The 20236-nt window shown below is 44.9% G+C and overlaps 1 protein-coding gene across 5 annotated transcripts in view; it reads right to left on the bottom strand.

The window, feature by feature from the left end:
* The window catches only part of TBC1D2 (TBC1 domain family member 2), a 65635-nt gene that overhangs the window by 21773 nt on the left and 23626 nt on the right, over nt 1-20236 (bottom strand). For 4 of the 5 annotated variants that reach the window (XM_083174941.1, XM_083174954.1, XM_083174937.1 and 1 more), the window contains exons 5-7: nt 8734-8825; nt 5474-5664; nt 2041-2421 (exon numbers count right to left, since the gene is read on the bottom strand). In XM_083174941.1, the coding sequence (XP_083031067.1) occupies nt 2041-2421; nt 5474-5664; nt 8734-8825 (664 nt within the window). The remainder of the gene's footprint in view (nt 1-2040; nt 2422-5473; nt 5665-8733; nt 8826-20236) is intronic. The other variant, XM_083174952.1, reaches the window with a different exon arrangement.

The following is a 20236-nucleotide window of genomic DNA, read 5'->3' as shown; positions in this document are numbered from 1 at the left end:
AAGGTTTTTATACGAATTGTAAAATACACAAGCAATCAATGACTTAACTCTGGGCCTAATTCAGACGTGATCACATGACAAATTTGTTCTCAAAACAGGCAAAACCATGTGTCCTGCAGGTGGGGCAAATGTAATGTGCAGAGAGTGTTAGATTTCGGTTATTTTATTTCTGTGCATGGTAAATACTGGCTGCCTTATTTTTACACTGCGTGGTAGATTCCAGTTTGAATACAACCCAAATCTAACTGTCTCTGCACAGGTCACATTTGCCCCACCTGCATTGCCCCTGGTTTTGCCCATTTTGAAAACAAATTTCCGCTGCAATCAAGTCTGAATTAGGCCCCCAGTGCAATAAATAAAGGTTGGCCAGAATGGTATCCTTCAGAGGCACTGCCCAGGTCACATAATTACAATATTTTAACCTTTTGCTTCCTACTGTTGAATGTGCAAGACAGACACGGTGACTGGTGCGGTGATTAATTCTTCTGTCTATGGGGAGATGCATCATGGTTTGGAGAGAGATAATGTGGAGTTATTGCCCAAAGAAGTTTATCAGCTTCAGTCATGTCATATAGCAGTGGTTCCTGAACATTTTAGAATCACAACACCCTATAATATCAGAATTGTATCCATGGCACCTCTAGGCCATAAGTTTGTTATTTAAAAAAATTACATCAATTTTGTTTAAAGGTCATATTTAGGTTGAATTATGTGGTGAAGGACAAGATTTTCTTCTGTCTGTTTTATGATTGGCAGCCACAAGTACTGGGTTTGCCCATTACATTGACTATACTGTATTTAATTTCAATTTGTCCTGGACCACCAACTCGAGGCACCCCTGAAAGGCTCCCAAGGTACTTAGGCACGCAGTTTGGGAATCACTGCAGAGCTGGCCCTAGGCATAGGCAAACTAGGCAATTGCCTAGGGCATATGCGATGCCTAGGGACGACTCGTGTTTCCGTTGGGATTTGTGTTAGCACCCGCTGGCATTGCCTGAGCTGTGATCAGGGGGCAGTGCAGTGCACACAGCAGCACTGCACCAGGAGGTAGCCAAGACTTTGCACTTGCTCTTATGACCCCTGCTGATGCAGCCTAAAGTTAGATCAGCTTGGCAGCAATTCCAGTGGCCGCCCCGCTCATAGCGACACACATGTGTATTACTGGCAGCGAGCGGAGCCTCTGCACTATTGCGGCAATAAGCAGTGAAACATTTATGAACAACCAACAAAAAGCATGCAGCATGGCCAACTTGGCATGAATCTCATTACACAATACTTACTCAGGAAGGGTTTTCCTAGAGGCCTGTCATACCCTCCAATGTGACCCATTCCATTAGGTGCAAAATGCTCTGTTTCTGGACTTCCCTCTTAATGTATGATTGCATAACCTGTGTTGATCTAGTGATGAGGCAGCTTACATATTTGTCAGCAGTGTGACCACCAGTACAGGGAGCAGAGTAGGGGCAGTTTCAGGCAGTAACAAAATGGCCACTTGTAATGGAGGAAGGCTGCTACGTATGCCTATCAGCAGCAGCTCATCCTTCTATTGGCCATTCTGGAGGTCAGTGCGCTGATCCTGCACTGACAGGCAATGGGTGCTGTGCTGGGACAGGGTTGCTGGGTCAGAGATGGAATTAGTGGTGTTAAGGGGCATCAGACAAATTTTTGCCTAAGGGATCATATTGGCCAGGTCAGCTTTGTAATCAGACCATTTGTCTCCATGACCTGAACATGTATGTCATTATCTGACTAGCACACATTTACACAAATACATATGCACAATGTCATTAGTGCTGCAGATCTGTAGACATCAACTTTCAGATGTGACCTTTTGCCAGCTTACTGCACCACTTCAGTGGTGGATTTCTCATTAGGCAAGTACCGAATATTAAATTGTCAATTATCAAATAAGGATTTATAACCAAACAATGGAAATTAAAAAATTACAGTAGGTGTAGGGGATCCTTGTCCCCCAAATCTTCCCCTGCCCCACTACAACAGTTTCCCTGCTCTTTCCAATCTTTTAAATGACAAACTCACCATTAAGCTGTCAATTTTTCTGTACAGCTCGTGCAAGGTCTCATTCGTAATGCTGCTTGTAACATCTGGATCATTTTGGCTAAGAAGCTGCTCATTCTGCTTTAAAATAACTTGCTGTTTGGCATTATTTTTCTCCATTAACAGTTGTACATGTTCTTTAAGTTCAGCAATGTGAAGATCCTTAAAACTAACACACTGTTCCAAGTCCTTCTTCTCCTGCTCCAGGGAATCCACACGCTGTCTGAGGTCCTCAATTTGCCTAACTTTGTGTCGTATTAGTTCTAGCCGATCTTTCTCCTCAGCAGCATTGAGGTAATCGCTGCATGCTCTCTTCTCTTGGTGAGCAGACTCAAGGGTACGGTGCAGAAGCTTCACCAGGTCCTGAAGTAAACATAAAGATTCCTTGTTATGATATAGGATATTCTCATTTCACTAGTGACCATCAATATTCTTAGGGGAAACAAACAACAGATGAGATGAAATGAGACTGGTTGTTCTCTAAATTTCAGGAGTCATATATAACACAATTGATATGACAAGGGATTGTCAAGTAAGATGTATATTGTAGTAGTATAGAGAATAATATTGATTCAGATTATTTATTTGCATAAACAGAGCAGGCATAAAGTATGTTGCATTAGGTTAAAATGAACATGTAAATGCATATGCATGAAAATACGTTCAAAGGACCTTATTCTGGTTGATGCCCGCAGGGATGTCTGCCCCCCCCCCCCCCCCCTCACACGCCGCAATCACCACATAGCTGCAAATTTTTTGCATAAACATCCATTCGCAGCCTTTGGGGGAAGGACCACATGATTCAATGTCCACCGACCATCGAATCATGTGGAACAAGCACGCAAATCTAAGACACTCTCAGGTGCCTTGAGTTTGTGTGCACCCTGTGCGAGGACAGGCGGGCAGCTGATATCTGGCGATGTCGGCTGCCCGCCCCCCGGCAGCCGCATCACTGCTTCATTACCATGGGAACGCCCAGCATTTTCCTGGGAACACCCAAGAAACACTGGACGAGTATATCTGCCACCGCCCCACGCCCTCCACCTGCATGGTTGGGTTCGCCGTACGCCGTTCGCACCCAGCGTCTGCACATGCGCATAAATGCATATGCGCATGCACAAAGGACCGATTCAACCAGAATAAGGTCCAAAGTGCATCAAGATAAGCTTTATGTATATCCTGATATGGCAGTAGACTGAAGGAGCATACACACGGAGCGATTTTGTACTATTTTCTAAGCAATCTGACTAGATTACTTAGAAAGTAAGCACAGATCTCTCCATGTGTATGCCACGAGAGATTAAATATCTCCTGCTAAGAAAGTGCATGCAGTCAAAATCTAGTCAGATTGCTTGGCAAGTGACTGCAAATCTCTCTGTGTGTACAGAATGAGAGATACTGATCGCAATCTCTCATTCTGAACCAATACCCGGCCTTTTTTTTTTGCTTACGCAAAATCGCTTAGCATAAAAAACGTGTGTATGCCCCTTAAGACTCCAGCTTCATTTAATAAATAATGGGGGGAAAAACATTGATCCAAATCTGATCCAAACCCCAGTGCTCATATTCTGGGCTGGTCCCAGTAAGTGCCTGGTCTGGACTTAATGGATCACACTTTAGTACCACAGAAATAAAATACTGTGTAAAACACAAGCTCACGAATATGTCTTTCATTTAAATAGGCATGTGTGTGACTCAATTGATTCAGCCATACTGCTCTCAGGTTGTCATACCTCCCAACTGTCCCGCTTATCGCGGGAATATCCCAGTATTTTGGGACATTCCCGCGTCCCTCCCACCGCCGGCAGTGTCCCGCGGGGGGGGGGGGGCAGTTGGGAGTCCCCCCTGTAGTCCGTGAATAGATGCTGTGCGCATGCGCACAGCATCTATTCTTGCAGGCAGAGGGGCTGGCCAGCAGCTCATAGAGCTGCTGGGCATGCCCCACAGCGGGGAAAAATGGGGGAGTGGCATCACAGCAGCACCGCTATTATAGGCCACGCCCCGCGAAAAATCGATGCGCGCCTCTGGCGCGCACCCTGTCCCGCCCCGGCATGTCCAAAAGTTGGGAGGTATGGTTTGTTGTTTTTTTAAATACTGTAAATAGAAGCGCAGTACCTCAATAGTAAAAAAAAAAAAAAATACTTGTAAATATGTCTTTCATTTAAATAATCATTCTTTCACCAATATATTATATATCTAAATGCATACTGGGGATCTTTTGCATTCCATCTTTAATACAATGGTTCTACAAGTGCCAGCATGTTCTGGCAGTCAGAATTATACTGCAACAAAACATCCATTGCGAATGGTTTGGAAGAGCAGTATTTGAGATACTGTTTTTTCCTTGGTGGGGAAGTTCTGCAGTTCTTTCATCTTGGGGCCAGATTCAGACCTGTTTGCTAGGCTGCGTATGTTCGCAGTTTAGCAAACAGGTAAACGCCACCTGCCACTCTGCCAATGCCAGACTCCCCTGGCGCTCGAATCTCCTTGCATGTATGTGAACACATCCTATCTCATGCGGCCGAATGAAGGAGAAATCAATGATTTCTGCAGCTTTCGCTCTTAAAAGTAAGACCATACTTACTTTTCAGATGCCCGCAGATCAACGTAAAGGGGGCAGGCGCTGACGTCATGACACGGTAGCACCTGCGCCGACCGGGCCTCGCCACGCCTGCATTATCAGGGGAAGCCCATAAAACGCTGGCCTTTCCCTGGCTGCCACCCCCTGCCCTCCCCTACGAGCGAACATGCCGGCGAATGTAAAATAGCCGTTTGCTCCCAGGGTTTACGCACGTGCATATTTGCGCATGCGCAGACCCAGAACATTGGGGAAGGGGCCGAATTTGGACCCGTACGAACAGGTCTGAATCGGCTCCTTGGTCATTCCTCTCATGCTGAGCTCCAAGATTTTGCCTGTGTCGACCCCTTCTTTGGAACTCACTCAAAAGTGCCTTTTAAAACATAGTATTTTAGTAAAGCTTTCATCCCTCCTCATAACTCAATACACTTCTCAATTCATCCACCAGCTGTTCACCCCTTCCTTTAACCTGTAAGTTCTCATGGGCAGTGTCCTCCTCCCTAGCAAAATACCACCAATGCTGTGCTTCCTTGTCTGCTTCTCACCTTCCGCGACTCCCGCCACCGCCGCTGCTACTGGACTATAAGAGGAAACACACTTCTGAATATTGATTCTGCATTTTGCCTGAATCTCTTGTGTCTGCGTCCATCGGCCATAATCACACAGCATAGCTGGAGCCTTGCCATTCACTGAGGGATCCTGTCACTATAGACTGGCTGAGAGCGTTATCTATATAACCCTGTACATTTGTCTGTGTTTGTAGGGAATTCTTTGTTTATTAATTGTATGTAAGTAAACAGTAATATATGCAATACACTGTAAGTTATATTGGAGTACCTTTTGAGCCTTTAACTCCTCCACCAGAGCTTGAATCTGGTGTCTGGAGTTGCTCATCTTCTCAAAAGGGATGGTCTCTGAAGCAAAGCCTTCCTGATTGGACGACAAACTACTATTTTCTTTTCTTGCCTTTCTAGCAAAGTTTGGGGATGACGAAAACTTCTGAACTTGTTTTGTAATAAATTCACCTGCTGAAAAATAAAACAGAAAGTGATTATATTCACCAAGACACAATGCCACCCTATCTGGGCTCTGCTAGAATACCTGTAATAACTGTGTACTTTTGCACTCTTACATGATACCAGTGAGTTTATATGAGACTGCAAAATGGTAACAATGGATGATTTTCAAGTATAATAAATGATTAACATGAGAACACCCACTAGGGGCTGATACACAGTTACATGCAAGTCAGCCACAATTGCTCTAGCACTCCCTGCACAGAAATAAATGCAGTTATTCATACGCAGGTTTTAACACATCTAGATGTACTCCCTATCAGCATACACTTGGTGAAAGAAATAAGTCCATAACTAGACAATTTAACTTACGTTTAATCCCCTTCAAACATGCATACAGTTATCTCTACGAATCTCTTGACCAATCTCCTCATAACCATCCCTTTGCCTTCAAGCCTAGCCTGTTGATGTAAAAACAGAGAGGGGAGGAGGGGGGGGGGGGGGGGATTGTCCCTCTGATTTTCCACTAGCCAGCCCTAGGGAAACCAGGTGGAAGACTCTCACTATCATCATTTGCACCCAATCGGCATTGGAGAAAATTTCCTTAGGGACTTGGGTCTGCAAAAAATTGTGCGGACCCAGCTCTAGGTTCAATGGCACTAAAGAGGATGAGATAAATATTTTTGAGAGGTCTCAGCAGCATAAATAAACAGTATTCATGATGTACATTAAGAAATGACAGGAGTGACATTAGATCACTACTATCAAAATAAATACTAACTCAAGAGGAAAACAGGGCCATTATTAGGCGTGTGCGAGCAGAGCGGTCACCCAGGGGGCCTGACAGCACCTGCAAGGAACAACACCCTGCAATCGGATGTCAGCTGCCCGCCCTATTCCCTGGATTTCTACATACATATGTATGAGTGGTCTGGACCACCCTTACATATGCGTGCGCCTTCACCATCATTCGATGGTCAGATGGGGGCGGTTCCCACTGGCATACGAATGGATGTTTATGTAAAACATCCATTCGCTTGCTGGGCGAACGAACCTGGCATGCAATGGGGGGCGGGCGTAACACCATTCGCAGGGCGGATTCTGGATGCAGGCCCGGAGACAGGGGGCGGATAAGGGGGACAGTTGTGATGGGCCTTCGTGATCTGAGGAGCCCCAGAGCGCTACTCGGCCGCTGTTGTTTCCCCACAGAGAGAAGTGCGGTGGCGTCTTACACTCTTACGCTGAAATAGCTGGCAGCTGAACGGATTCTCAGGGAGGGGGCTGAAGAGCTGAGTAGAGAGAGGGGTTGTTGAAGATCCAAGCGGAGAGGGGAGGCCGGTGAACAGCTGAGTGGACAGGGGAGCCACTGAAGAGTAGTGGGGACAAGCTGTGGTCCCATGAATATGAGCAATGTCCACTTTTAGCTCCCCAGAGCTGAACTTATTGCAGTTTGGGACCGGGGAGAGCTGCCTGATTCTGATGGCTGGCATTTGCAAGCAGCTGCAGCAGGGACAAAAGCTATGTGTTAGTCTGCTACAGGCATTCCCAACCACGGTCCTCAAGGCACACCAACAGTGCAGGTTTTAGTGATATCCAGTTTCAGCACAGATGGTTTAATCAGAATCCCTTAGATACTAATTAATTCACCTGTGCTCAAGCCTGGATATCTACAAAACCTGCACTGTTGGTGTGCCTTGAGGACCGTGGTTGGGAATGCCTGGTCTACTAACTGCAGAGGATCAAGTCGAGGGGCATTGTGCGAGACGTAATGTCTTTGATGGTATAATTCTTTCACTGTGCCACTGTGAGGGTATTTGGGGAGGTAGGGGGGGCCCAGAGATATAAGTGCATGGGGTCTCAAGATTTCTGTTGCTGGTCCTGTCTGGATGATTCACAAGGGTGTGAATTCGCGCCCGAGCGAGTCAACCAGAATAAGGGCTAGATCTGCACCTCTCATCCACACTTTGTAATCACTGCCATTCACGATTGCAGGACTTTCTTCCAGCTGCACCAACTCTTTGGAATGTCCTCCCATGCACAATTAGTCTCTCCTCCAGTCTCCAAACCTTCAGGCAAGTTTTTCAAATTCTGCACATAACATTCATAAGCTATTCTACTCAAGTACATCCCCTCTGCACAGTTCACACAAGACCTCTTCCTGATCCCTGCCCAACATTTCTGTGAGACTAGATTATATGGCCATTTGCAATCTGGCTGGATCATTTGCAATAGATAATATCTGTCCTTGTGAATCAATGCCTACAGTATGCTCCATATAGTTTGTGATCTTCCTACCTTAATGATAGGTAATATACTCACGCGGGGCTAATTATATAGTTGGCAGGCAAAGCAAAATCCCCGATGGTATATTTTGCACCAAAACTGATTTTTATTGGGCGATCTTATCAGATCCAATCAGATAGCATAATAGAAAACAGAAGGGAAAACATGAAAAGAAACTTCAGTTTTTTGCTCCCAATGTTTTTCCAGGGGTAATTGGATGGTTTTCTGTGTCTGTCAGTCTGTCTATCACTGTTGTTTCCAACTATAAAGTGCAACAGAATATACTATGCTTTATAAGAAACTATTAATAATAATAATAATAATAATAATAATAATAATAATAATAATAATAATAAAATAAAATCACACAAAAGTCTACAGGATTCCCAAATAACTAGATTGATGTTGAAGTATTTGCTAAGAAATTATCACACCACCAGACCTTTTGTAGGTCTTCAGGGGGCAATTCATAAGACAATTTTAAGCTAACTGTATAAAGACCCCCCAAACACTAAACTATGCTGGAGCAGAAAACAAAATCCCAGGTGCGACCTGGCAAAGCAGTGTAAAAGTGGTATTACTCTCCCCCTGCAACTATTATTCCCTTCTACACTTTTCCCGATTAATTTAGTACAAAAATTATTTTGAGAAATACCCCCGGAAATATGTTTAACAATTACAATAGTTTACAGCGCACAGTAAATAAAGCATTCTTGGTTTTTCAGAATAAAGGTTGTCAGAATGGGAACAGCAAACATGTTTTTTCATATAGAAAATACAAAATATATGCCAATATACCTTCCGCTGCTTGTTCGACTTCCTCAAAATGAAAAGCGTTCCTGCAAGTCGCCAGCATAGACTTTGCACCACGTAAATTGTGAACTGTATTTCTGTAAAAACAAAAAATAATAATAATAATGATGTCATCAGCTTGCCTTACTTGTTACAAGTACAAACAAATTGTGAAAATAACCCTATTTACGCCGTCATAACCCACAAAAATATAATAAATTAGCCACATACTTCCCAAAAAATATATATCACATGACAAGGCAATCACTGGATCTCTGTGCTAGTTATCTGATGCTTTTATATTTGCCATGGTGATGTAGAACAAGTGATGATATGTACAGATATGTCCTCATGCACTGTGGATGCAGTAACACCAAACAACCCCTACTGGCAACCCAGCCATGCCACATGTCTTATTTGATCAATGTGAATGTTATTTGCACAATTCAAAGAAATTGAAGCAACAAAACTACACTGCACTGAGTCATTCGATGTGTGACATTTGTACATCGATGAGTCAATGGGGGAATTTATTAAGAAAGGAAATCTATTTCACATGGGATGTTGCTATGGACAACCAATCATAGCATATCATAGATATTATCTTCTAGAGGGTGCTAAATAAGTAGATTCTGATTGGTTTACCATAGCAATATCCCATGTGAAACAGAACTCCCATCTTAGTCAATTTCTCCCAGTGAGTCTGAGCATGTACACAATGCGCTATGATGCAGAGACTGAGGCTGTTTCACAAGTTATCTGTGATTTTGTTTGTCTAATGGTGTGTACACAAGGGGGCGATATGGCTTCCGATGTTGCCGATATAGTGCACATCGGAAGCCATATCGCAAGCCGATTGTGTACTTTGTAGGGCTTGCGAGCCCGATGCGTGCTCCTGAGTGAGCGCAAATTGGCAGCGACATAGTGAGGGCAGGCAAGACTATATAGTCTTTGTGCCTTTATACTTACATAGCTCTGGCGGCCAGAGGGGCTTCTCCTGGGGCTGCAGGGCTGATGCGCAGTGACCCGGAAGTCCGCCGTATAGACTTCCGGGTCACTGCGGAAGTCTGTTGGTGACTTGGTGTGGCCTCTGATGTATGCGGCGGGGGGAAACTGTTCCTGTGCCACGGCCCCGGGTGTCACCGCACCCTGCCATCTGTGCCCCTGTCTCCTGTGATAGGTATCGGTACTGCCCTCTTCTCTCCTTCATGCCGTGCGATGCGAGTCCCGATGCGATCGGGACTCACATCGCATCGCATGTCGACCATGTGTACACACCTTAAAACTAATTCCTGTGCATTTAAAGTTGCAGCCCACCACCGGCAGTACACTGAGTAGTGTTTTGCTCCGTTTGTGATGCAAACAAGACATTTTAAGAAAAAGTGGCTAAGCTGCACCGAACGGTGCGGTTGAGGCTAGTTGTATGAGGACACACGTGTTTTTTTCCAGGAAAAATCCTTCACTTGAAGCACAATACTTATTATTAAGTACTCACAATTATGAGATTTTATGGGGGAAAAGATGAGAGTTCTATGTCACATAGGATGTTGCTACAAGCAACTAATCAGATACAATCTATTATCTTCTTGAAGGTGCCAAATAAATAAGAAGTAGATTCTGATTGGTTGGCCATATCTACAATCCATGTGAAATAAAACTCCAATCTTAGGAAATTTCCCCTTATGTATCTATATTAATCAAATTAGTGATAATTAATTCCTATTGCCCATTTATCAAAAATCCCATTGGAAAAGCAATCTGGGCACGGTATTAGCTTCTACATTCACATTGCAATATGTGATTCTTACATCGGCCTGTATCATACTACACCCTCAGAGACAGGCCCACCAATCAGAGGTCATCGCTGCAATATGCTGTCAGAGCCCCAGCCCGCAGTTCAGGCTTACTGGAAATGCATAATGGCCACACGAGTACCACACCAGGATTTTTATTATTAAGGTGCAGATGTACATTTGCCAGACACAAGGGAACGTTGAAACTTTATAATAGTTTACTAGTACAGTTAAACTTATACTTATACATTGTATGAGATATAGTTATACTAAGTGAGCATGTGTCATAACCACCACAACAAAGACCAATATGAATCTGCAGCAGCATATACAATTGGACGTTGGTCACTTTCCCCATTGCCAGGTGTGGGACATCAGTTTACACTCAATTTGGACGTTTGGGACTTCCTGGGTCAAACCCATCCATATGGTTATGGTCTGGTGAGAAGTTGATTTTATTCTTCCAACATTATTGTTTTTATAGCCTGTTTACTTTCTGGCTTCATCATTTTAGAAGTGTTAATAAATTGTGATAGATCTAACCAATCTCCACCTCATTTTTATGCATACATTTTGCACATAATACCATCTAATTAGCGCAGCCCAAACCTTTTTTCCTTTTTAGCATATACATTGTAGCTGCTCAACCCCTGGTGCAAAAATTGTGATTTTACTCATACCATTATTAATTATAATAATAATCATAATAATAATATTAATAATAGTAGGATGGCTGACGCAATTATTTATTTGATATTTGCAATCTGTCCATAGTCAAAATAGATGATATTTGTATTTCATATTAAGGAGTAGATTTGAGGTAGTGTTTATCATTACAGTTTCGATTGTGTGGGCTACCTCTGGGTGTTCCAGTTTTCTCCCACACCCCAAAAAAATAATGGTAGGTTATTAGCTTCTTACAAAAAAAAAAAAAAAATGATGTATATTATACAGTAACGCACACCTGCCCGTGTAGTTGGAAGTCTGTATTCCCTACACCTGCTGCACAATACTACAAATAACAGCACTGTTCCACCTGGACTTTCTTGTCTGAGATGTCCCATCGCATCTGATCACATAAGTATATATACTCTTTTTTTTTTTTTTATAAACGTTTTATTGTAGTTTTTTTGAAAATAGAGAAAACAAAACAAATAATAATAAAATACAAATATGTAGCTTTCACATCACATAAAACATTTTGAAACGTTTTGAAAAACTGTAATTTTAAATGGTATTTTAAACGGGTCTAGTGTTCATATTGCAGCAGATTACCATTTAAAAATACCGTTTAAGTACAATTCACATCACCAGTCAAGCCGTTTAACCTCTGAACACGTTTCTACCCACAGCTTATTTCCTGGTTCAGGGAAGGGACACAAGACAAGGGACAGCCTATCACAGTGCTATAACCTTTATTTTTTACTAAATACCATTTCAGTGCCATTCAGACAGCACAAAAAACGGCTCTGAATTGGCTTTAAAACGAGTAGGACGTGTTGAAATACTAGTTAACTTTAAATGGTATTTCAACTATGACACTTTCACACTGCAGCCTTAAACGTTTTAAAAGGCAAAAAAACGGCAATATACCGTTTTAAAAGTGTGATGTGAAAGCTACAATACAGGTAAACTGTTACATCAGAAGAGGTCTCCGGCATGCATTGTACACAGTCTCCGGTCTGCTCATCTCGCAAACTATGAATATAAATTACTAAAGCATAACTTGTCGGTAGTAGACAAAGCCACCGTAGAAAGTTTTGAGCCTAATACAGGTCCAGCTAGGAGGGAGAGATGGAGAAGTAACTCAGGGGTGACCACATATGTGGCACCCTACCGTGTAACGGTGGTTCCTTTCCCGCCATTATTTCAAATTTGACTTTTCTTCCAACATAACATAACGTTGGCCATAAACCGCCAACTGAACATTTAAACACATACGAACAAAGAGGGGAGGAAGGGGAAAAAGGGGGGTGGGAGGACAAGGAAGGGAAGATGACAAGTAAATGAGACAATACAGCATTCACTATGAGATAAAGAAAAAGGGGGGGGGGGGTTTCAGAGTACGATCAATACTATGTAATCTGGCGTAGCATGATCCAAGTGGTATTTTCGAAAATCTTCTGAATGGAAGACTGTATTTCTGGGTCTAATGATTGAATAAAGAAGTCCCACTTAGCATAGAAACGAATCACACCTTTCTCAATGTCATGCAGGGATGCCTGACGTTCATAATACATGATTTTCAGTAATGAGTGTTTCAACTCCGTAAGCGACGGGGAAACCCTGTGGATCCAGTGGGTCAGGATCAGTTTTTTAGACTGGACCAGTATCAAGCTAAGAAGTGGTATTATCCTTTTTTTATGCGGTCCAAGTGTCCAATTTTTAAAGTTAAGGAAAAGGATGGGGATGGGATCATATGTGAGTTGCAGGTTAAATAAGGTATTCAGGAAACCCAGGACTTTCCTCCAGAAAATTCTAATCTTGCCGCATTCCCAAAAATTATGGAAAAGGGTGGCCCCTATTATCTTGCATTTAGGACAGAGACCCAGATCTCCTGGAACAAAGTGGCTCCTTTGTCGCTGTGATACATAGGCCCTGTTAAGGAATTTCAAGTGGGTTTCCTGAAGAGAAGCAGACTGCAAGTGTTTGAGAGTGGTGGGGAGATTTTTTAGTAATGATTGGGTCGGTGGGAGTGAGGGGATATCAGTTTTCCACTTAATTTCCAACATTTGGAGGAGCTTGTCTCTTGGGAGTATAATGAGTGACTGGTATAGATTTCTTATTCTATAGCCCAGGACGTTGTGTGGGGCTAGTAGACTAAGGATAGGATCTGTGGTGACTGGGGATGTAAAAGGTTGGGGTAAAGACTGGGCATAGTGACGGGCTTGCAGATACATAAAGAATTGGGATCGCGGGAGATGGAATTTGTCGGCCAGTTCTGTGAAAGAGAGAATCTTTCCACCTGGGTCAAAAACGTTGCAGATAGCTGCGATGCCCTTCTGACGCCACTCCAGAAATAAGTGATTATTTAGACCTGGGGCAAAGGACGGGTTGCCCCAGAACGTAGCGTGGGGGCTACTAGTTGGGTTCCTAGCAAATCTTTTATGGATGGTGATCCACATTGTGTATGTTTCTTTGAAAAGGAGGTTGTCTTTTATAACGCTTGGAAGCTTGGTGCGTGGGGTATGGAGCAAGGCTGCTGGAGCAAAAGGGTGGAAGAGGGCACGTTCCAGGTTTTCATTGGTGTATAACGACTTGTTCAGAAGCCAATCTGTGGCGTATCTGAAGTGGGCGGCTTGGGAGAAGTTTTGCGCTTGGGGTAAGGCAAATCCTCCCTCAGCTTTAGGAAGGAATAGCCTGGTAAGGGGCATTCTTGTTTTTTTCCCCATCCAAATAAATTTATTGGCCATAGTATTATAACGGGAAAGATCTGCTTTAGTGAGGGCGAGGGGGAGCATTTGCAGCAGGTAAGACAATTTAGGGAAAATTACACTTTTGATCACCGTGATTCGGCCATAGAGGGATAAAGGGAGAGTGTGCCATCTTTCTAATAGTTTTGCCATGGCCTGCAATACAGGTTTAAAATTGGAAGTGTATAGTGCATTAAGGTGCAATGGTATCATAATGCCTAAATATTTCATCGGGCCGTGCAAATGCTAAACTGACTCAATGCTGGGAAGGAATCGGGGTATGATGGGGGCCAGGCTAGGGGTAGAATACGGGATTTCTCATAGTTAACCTTGAGTCCCGAGAAGGATCCAAAATGGTCTATGATTGCCATGGCTTCCGGGATGGATTTGGGGGGTTCGATAGGAAAAGAAGCATGTCGTCTGCGAACAGACTTAGCTTCACCTCTCTGGCTCCAACCTTAATTCCTGTTACCGCGGAGGAGGCTCTTAGTTTAATAGCCAGGGGCTCTAGGGCCAGAGCAAAAAGGAGTGGGGAGAGAGGGCAGCCCTGTTGAGTGTCTCGCTTCAGGTTAAACGGGGGAGACAAGTAATTATTGGTCAGAATCTGGGATGTAGATTGGGAGTTGAGATTCATAATTGTGGTTATAAATGGTTCTGGGAACTGGAAGTTTTGCAGTGTGGTGATAAGATGGTCCCAGGAGACCATGTCAAAGGCCTTTTCGGCGTCTAGGGAGAGGATGGCCTGAGGTGATGGGGATTTCAATGACTGGTGGTATTGCATGACTGTGAGGAGCTTCCTAATGTTTAAGACCGAATGTCTGCCCCATATGAAGCCCGTTTGGTCCTTGTGAATGATCTCAGGGAGTAGAATTTTTAGCCTATCAGCTAGAATTTTCGTGTAGATCTTGTAATCAGTGTTTAGAAGTGATATTGGTCGGTAGGATGAGGGGAGGGTGGGGTCTCGGCCTGGTTTTAAAATAAGCTTGAGGAGTGCCGAATTAAAGTATGGGGGTTGAGGAGTGCCTTTGAGGAAAGAGTTGAAGAGGGTTGTTAATGGGGTAACCAGTTTGGGAGCTAATAATTTGTAGTACTCACTTGTCAGGCCATCAGGGCCCGGTGCCTTTCCTGGCTTAAGGAGACCAATTGCCCTAGATACCTCTTCCTCCGAAATATCTGCCAACAAACTGGTGGCACGGTCAGTCCCTAGGGTCGGGATTGAGGTGGAGGCCCAAAAGGCCGTTTTACCAGCCTGGTAAAACGGCCTTTTGGGCCTCCTGGTGAGGAGGTGTATAGCTGCGAGTAGAATTTATGTAGGACCGCTGAGATGTCGCTTCCTTTATGATGAAGGGTGCCCGTATCATCCTTTAGGGCGGTGATAGTGGTAGGGGGGTGTTGGCCCTGTAGTAGATTAGTCATAAGCCGATTGGATTTACCTCCAAATCTATGGTATTTGCTTTGGGTCTGGAAGGAGATCCTAGTCTCGAGCTTAGTCAGAAGGGCATCAAATATCGCTTTGGCCTGGGTAAACGCTATTTTGTTTGCATTGGTTGGTGACGTTTTAAAAATCTGATAGGCTGCCGTTAAAGATGCCTGCGCCTCTAAATAGTGCGCAGTTTTTTCTTTACGCAAGTGGGAGGTGTAGGAGATTACTGCACCCCGCAGTACAGGTTTAGATGCCTGCCAGTACATGAGGGGGGAGGCAATGGACGTGGATTCATTATTTTGTTTGTAGTCCATCCATGTGGATTCAAGTAGGGATTTAAATTTAGTAGAGTTGGCTAGGTGACTAGGGAATCTCCAGTTTATGTATGTGCCCCTGTCTTGGGAAGAGTGTAAGGTGAACCAGCATGCAGCGTGATCCGATATGGTGATCGTTTAAATTTTAGTATCTTGAACCCGGGGAAAGGCCTGTGTGAATAATAACATGTAATCTATTCGAGACAGTGTTCTGTGGGCTGCAGACAGACATGTGAATTCGCGTTCTACCGGGTTGTAAGCCCTCCAGACATCCGTCAGGTGAAGACTAGACATCAGATATTGGATCCCATGGCTGGGGGGGGGACGTCTGGTTTTGGCTACTGAGTCCCTATCTAGCACATTGGAGGCCACAACATTGAAATCACCTGCCAATACAATAGTAGTATCCATATATGGTGTTAACAGGGTAACCAAGTTCCTAAAAAACAGTTTGGAAAAGGTATTAGGAGCATATACATTACACATCGTGATCCTAGTTGAGTGTGCGGTGGCGTCCACGAGTACCCATCTACCTTCCGGGTCAGTAACAGTGCAGTGCACCTGAGTTGGGGCACTCTTGTTAGTTAAAATGACAACCCCTCTGGATTTTGAGTAGTATGGGGATGCTGCCAAAAGTGACCAACCCATTGTGTTCAATTTTAAAGTTTAATGGGGGGTTAGGTGCGTCTCCTGGAGAAACACCACATCCGCCTGTAGCTTATGAAGGTAAAGCAATGTCTTCTTACGCTTAGAAGGGACGTGGAAGCCACCTACATTCAATGTTACCACCTTCAAATTAGCCATTATCATCTAATGAGTGGGAAAAGCTGACCGAATTTCCATACAGTGCAACCGCCCAATATCCGAGCCACACAACACTGTGTATTAAAATGAATCTGATCATCTCTAGACATATTATCAAAAAGACAGGGGGAGAAGACAGAAGGGAAGAACACGAGGAAAGGAGGGGGAATAGGAGCAACCAGGGGGTAGGAGGCGGAACCCACAAGTTTAACATAGTAAGAAGGGGTAGATCTTGCGTGGGCAAGGTGGGTTCCCCTCCGCATCCTAGCTCCTCAAGGAAAACAAACAATGCAAAACATAAAAAAGAGACTTCTGGAGTCCCAGCGGCAGAGACGGCCACTGGGTACCATGCCCCCTGGGGGGGAAGCGAAACAGATACATGAGCCACAAGGCTCGCCCCGGCCATAAAAGATATAATTTTTCAGGGCCAGCTTGAGGTCGGGACCAACGTGGTCTCCAGGCCCCACAAATGGCGCCGAAACAAAACCGCTAAATATAACATACTTATCAATATACGTTAAGAAAGACAAACAGTATAAAGCTGGTGGAAATCAGATGCAAAAATAAATTCGCACAAAAAAGAAAACCTGGAACTTTTGCAATAGAACTTAAGTAAGTTCTGTGATCGGGGAAGCTGCCGTCCACATGGATAAGTCTCGTAGAGCCAAAGAGTCCAGTGACTCACGGGGAGGGGGGGGACGAATCCAGGTTAGGGCCAGTAAGTAACGATCCCACGTCCAGCGTGGGAGTGACTAAGATGTGTGTCCCCTGATGAATGAGATGGGGGTGGACAATAAGGCAGTTGTAGATTGGACGTCAGGTAGTGGGTTTCAGATGAAGTCACTGGCCTCAATCAGTTTCGGTGTCGTCAGGGCCCGCCGGTGAAAAGGAGGCTTGGGCTTGCTCCAATAGGTAGGCCTCGGCATCTTGTACTGTACTGAACTCCTTAAAAGAATTTCCTGAAAACAGACGCAGCTTAGCGGGATATAGTAGCGCAAATTTCACTCGGTCTTTTACCAGTCTGGTACATAACGGGGAGAACTCCTTTCTCGCTCTCGTGACTTCTGCGGAGAAGTCCTGGAAAATCAGAAGCTTATTCCCATTCCACTGAAGGGATCGGTTTTGCCTAAATGCCATCCATAGGGCTTCTTTGTGTTGGAAGTTGAGGCATTTAAAGATCACCGGGCAGGGTCTGTTGGTGCGGTCATCGCGAGGTGGGCCTAGCCTATGCGCCCTCTCAATGATTATGCCCGTGCAGGCCTCTGTAACATTCAGTAGATCAGGGAGGGTGGATGAGATAAAGGCATATAGGTCAGGGCCCTTTAAGGTTTCAGGGAGTCCTATAATACGGAGGTTATTCCTTCTGGAACGATTTTCCAGATCGTCCAGTTTATTCTGCATGGAATAGGAGGATTTCTGCAGATATTCCGTGGTGGTTTTTAAAGCTGAGATGTCCTGGAAAGCTTCTCCCAGGTGAGTCTCATTTGCAGTAACCCTTTTGGAGACCTGCTTAAGTTGTGACTTAATGTCCTGTACAGATTGCTGCAGCTTAGCAGCGTGTGCATCCAGAATGGGGTTTATAGTGTCCTGTATGGCTCTGACCACATCTGCATAAGATAATGCTGAACCCAGGGGTGGTGTTGGGGAGGGAGCAAACATATCTATCTGGGTGGAGGGTATAAAGGGGGCCTCTCCAGCACTTACTTGGGGCTGGGCAGACATTTCCTCTGCCTCAGCCTGTGCTCTCTGTGCCTGCTGCCTTGTGTGCTGTGTGTCGGCGGCCATCTTGGATGTGGCGCCCTGTGCTGTAGCTGGCTGGCGCTGCTGCTGTGGCTTCCCCTGGGGCAGGGATTTTGATATTGGTAGGCTTGGGGTGCTGGTGGGACCTTGTAGGGGCTGGGCAGACATCTCACCCTTCTCAGTCTGCGCTGTTTGTGGCTGCTGCCTCGAGTGTTGTGTGGCGGCGGCCATCTTGGATGTGGCGTCCAGCGTAGCAGCGGTCTGGTGGTGCTGCTGTAGTCTCCCCTGGGCAAATAATTTCTGCATCGGCAGGGTTGGGGTGCCGGTGGGGGCTTCCTGCAGGTTTCTGGTGCGTTTTGAGGGGTCCTGTGCGGCGTAGTGTGGCTGGCTGGCCGGGGCGGTCAGGGAGCTCAGCACTCTGCTGCTGGTCCCATGGAAGCAGGAACCGGAAGTCAAGTATATATACTCTTATCACATACACTGATAGTAACACCTATTTATTGAAATCTGAAAACTTTTAAGAGGACTTATGATGATACAATTCCTAAAATGCAGGTTAAACAGTTTCATATCTTCAATTGTTATTTCCTTACACTCTAAAAATAGATATTGCTAGGATGAATCTGTAATACAGAGGAACTAGTTCAGGGGAAACATATAATTGCATACCTCTAAACTGTCCCGATTTTAAGGGGGCTGTCCCATTTCTTGTGGACAAACCCACCCAGGGCTGTCAGTGTCCCACAGTAGGGGCTACACGTTGCATACTGAGCAGAGTAGAGGTGCACAGATGCTGTGCGCAGCTTCTATTCCCGAAGACAAAGGGGCAGGGGGTATGCCCATACCTCCCAACAGTCCCGATTTGATCGGGACAGTCCCGATTGTCAGGGCCTGTCCCGATGTCCCACCCGCGGGCGGCAGTGTCCCGCGGTGTGGGGGGGCTGTTGGGAGTCCCCCCTGTCAGCTGCTAAGCAGCGGGGAATAAACGCTGTGCGCATGCGCACAGCGTCTATTCCCGCAGCCAGGGGGCTGGGGGCATGGCTAGAGGCTCACAGAGCCTCTGGGTCATGCCCCCATAGCGGCAAAATGGGGGTGTGGCCTCGCGGAGGAGTCGCGAGTATAGGCCACGCCCCCAAATTAGGCCACTCCCCTCGAAAATTTCAACGCGCCTGCGGCGCGCAGCATCAGCGCCCCGCCGGCTGGACTACAAAAGTTGGGAGGTATGGGTATGCCTAGCAGTTCACTGAGCGCTGCCCATTCCCCCTCAGACGTGAAAATGGCCTTGTGCAGTAGCCACACCCCCCAATTTGGATTGTAGGCCTTTGGCGCGTACAGGAGTCCCGTCAGCCACGCTACAAATGTTGGGAGGTATGTACTTGTAAGAATAAATGTAATTCTTCTGATATACTGACCAATTCTACTGTAAAGTCATGTTAATTCTCCAAGATTAATACAGTTTTAATTTATTAATTAGAATCTGTTGCGCTAATTATAAAAGCAGGAGACCAGGATGCAGGATGAGCATGTGCCTCTACAGCAGTGTTTTTCAACCACTGTGCCGTGGCACACTAGTGTGCCTTGAGCTGCTCCCAAGTGTGCCCCCAGATCTAGAGACGCCCAAACCAGTTTACCAGTTCAACTGTTATTTACTGGTCTATTTTTTTCATGTAAAGGGCCAATGTATTTTAGTTTTGTTACCTGTGGGGACCAGTGTTATTATTTTTTATATGGAGGCCAATAGGTTTGGATTTTTCCTGTGGGGGGCCAATGTGTTTTGCCCTGTGGGGATCTCATGGTGTGCCTTGGTAATTTGAAAATCTTATTTAGTGTGCCGCAAGGTAAAAAGGTTGAAAATCACTGCTCTACAGGGAACACTACTGCCAGAAGAATATAATGTACATGCAGTGTGAGCTTGACTCACAAGTGACCTGATTATTATTTGCTGGATACCAGGAAAGAGACTGTGTCACTATGAATCACTTGTAATCTATTTTGTCGAACACAATTATAATGGTTTTAGAA

The sequence above is a fragment of the Crinia signifera genome, chromosome 1 (assembly GCF_055691185.1).
Source record: "Crinia signifera chromosome 1, ASM5569118v1, whole genome shotgun sequence".
NCBI lineage: Eukaryota > Metazoa > Chordata > Amphibia > Anura > Myobatrachidae > Crinia > Crinia signifera.
The sequence above is the reverse complement of the archived record's forward strand: the minus strand, read 5'-3'. Positions and strand labels throughout refer to the sequence as shown.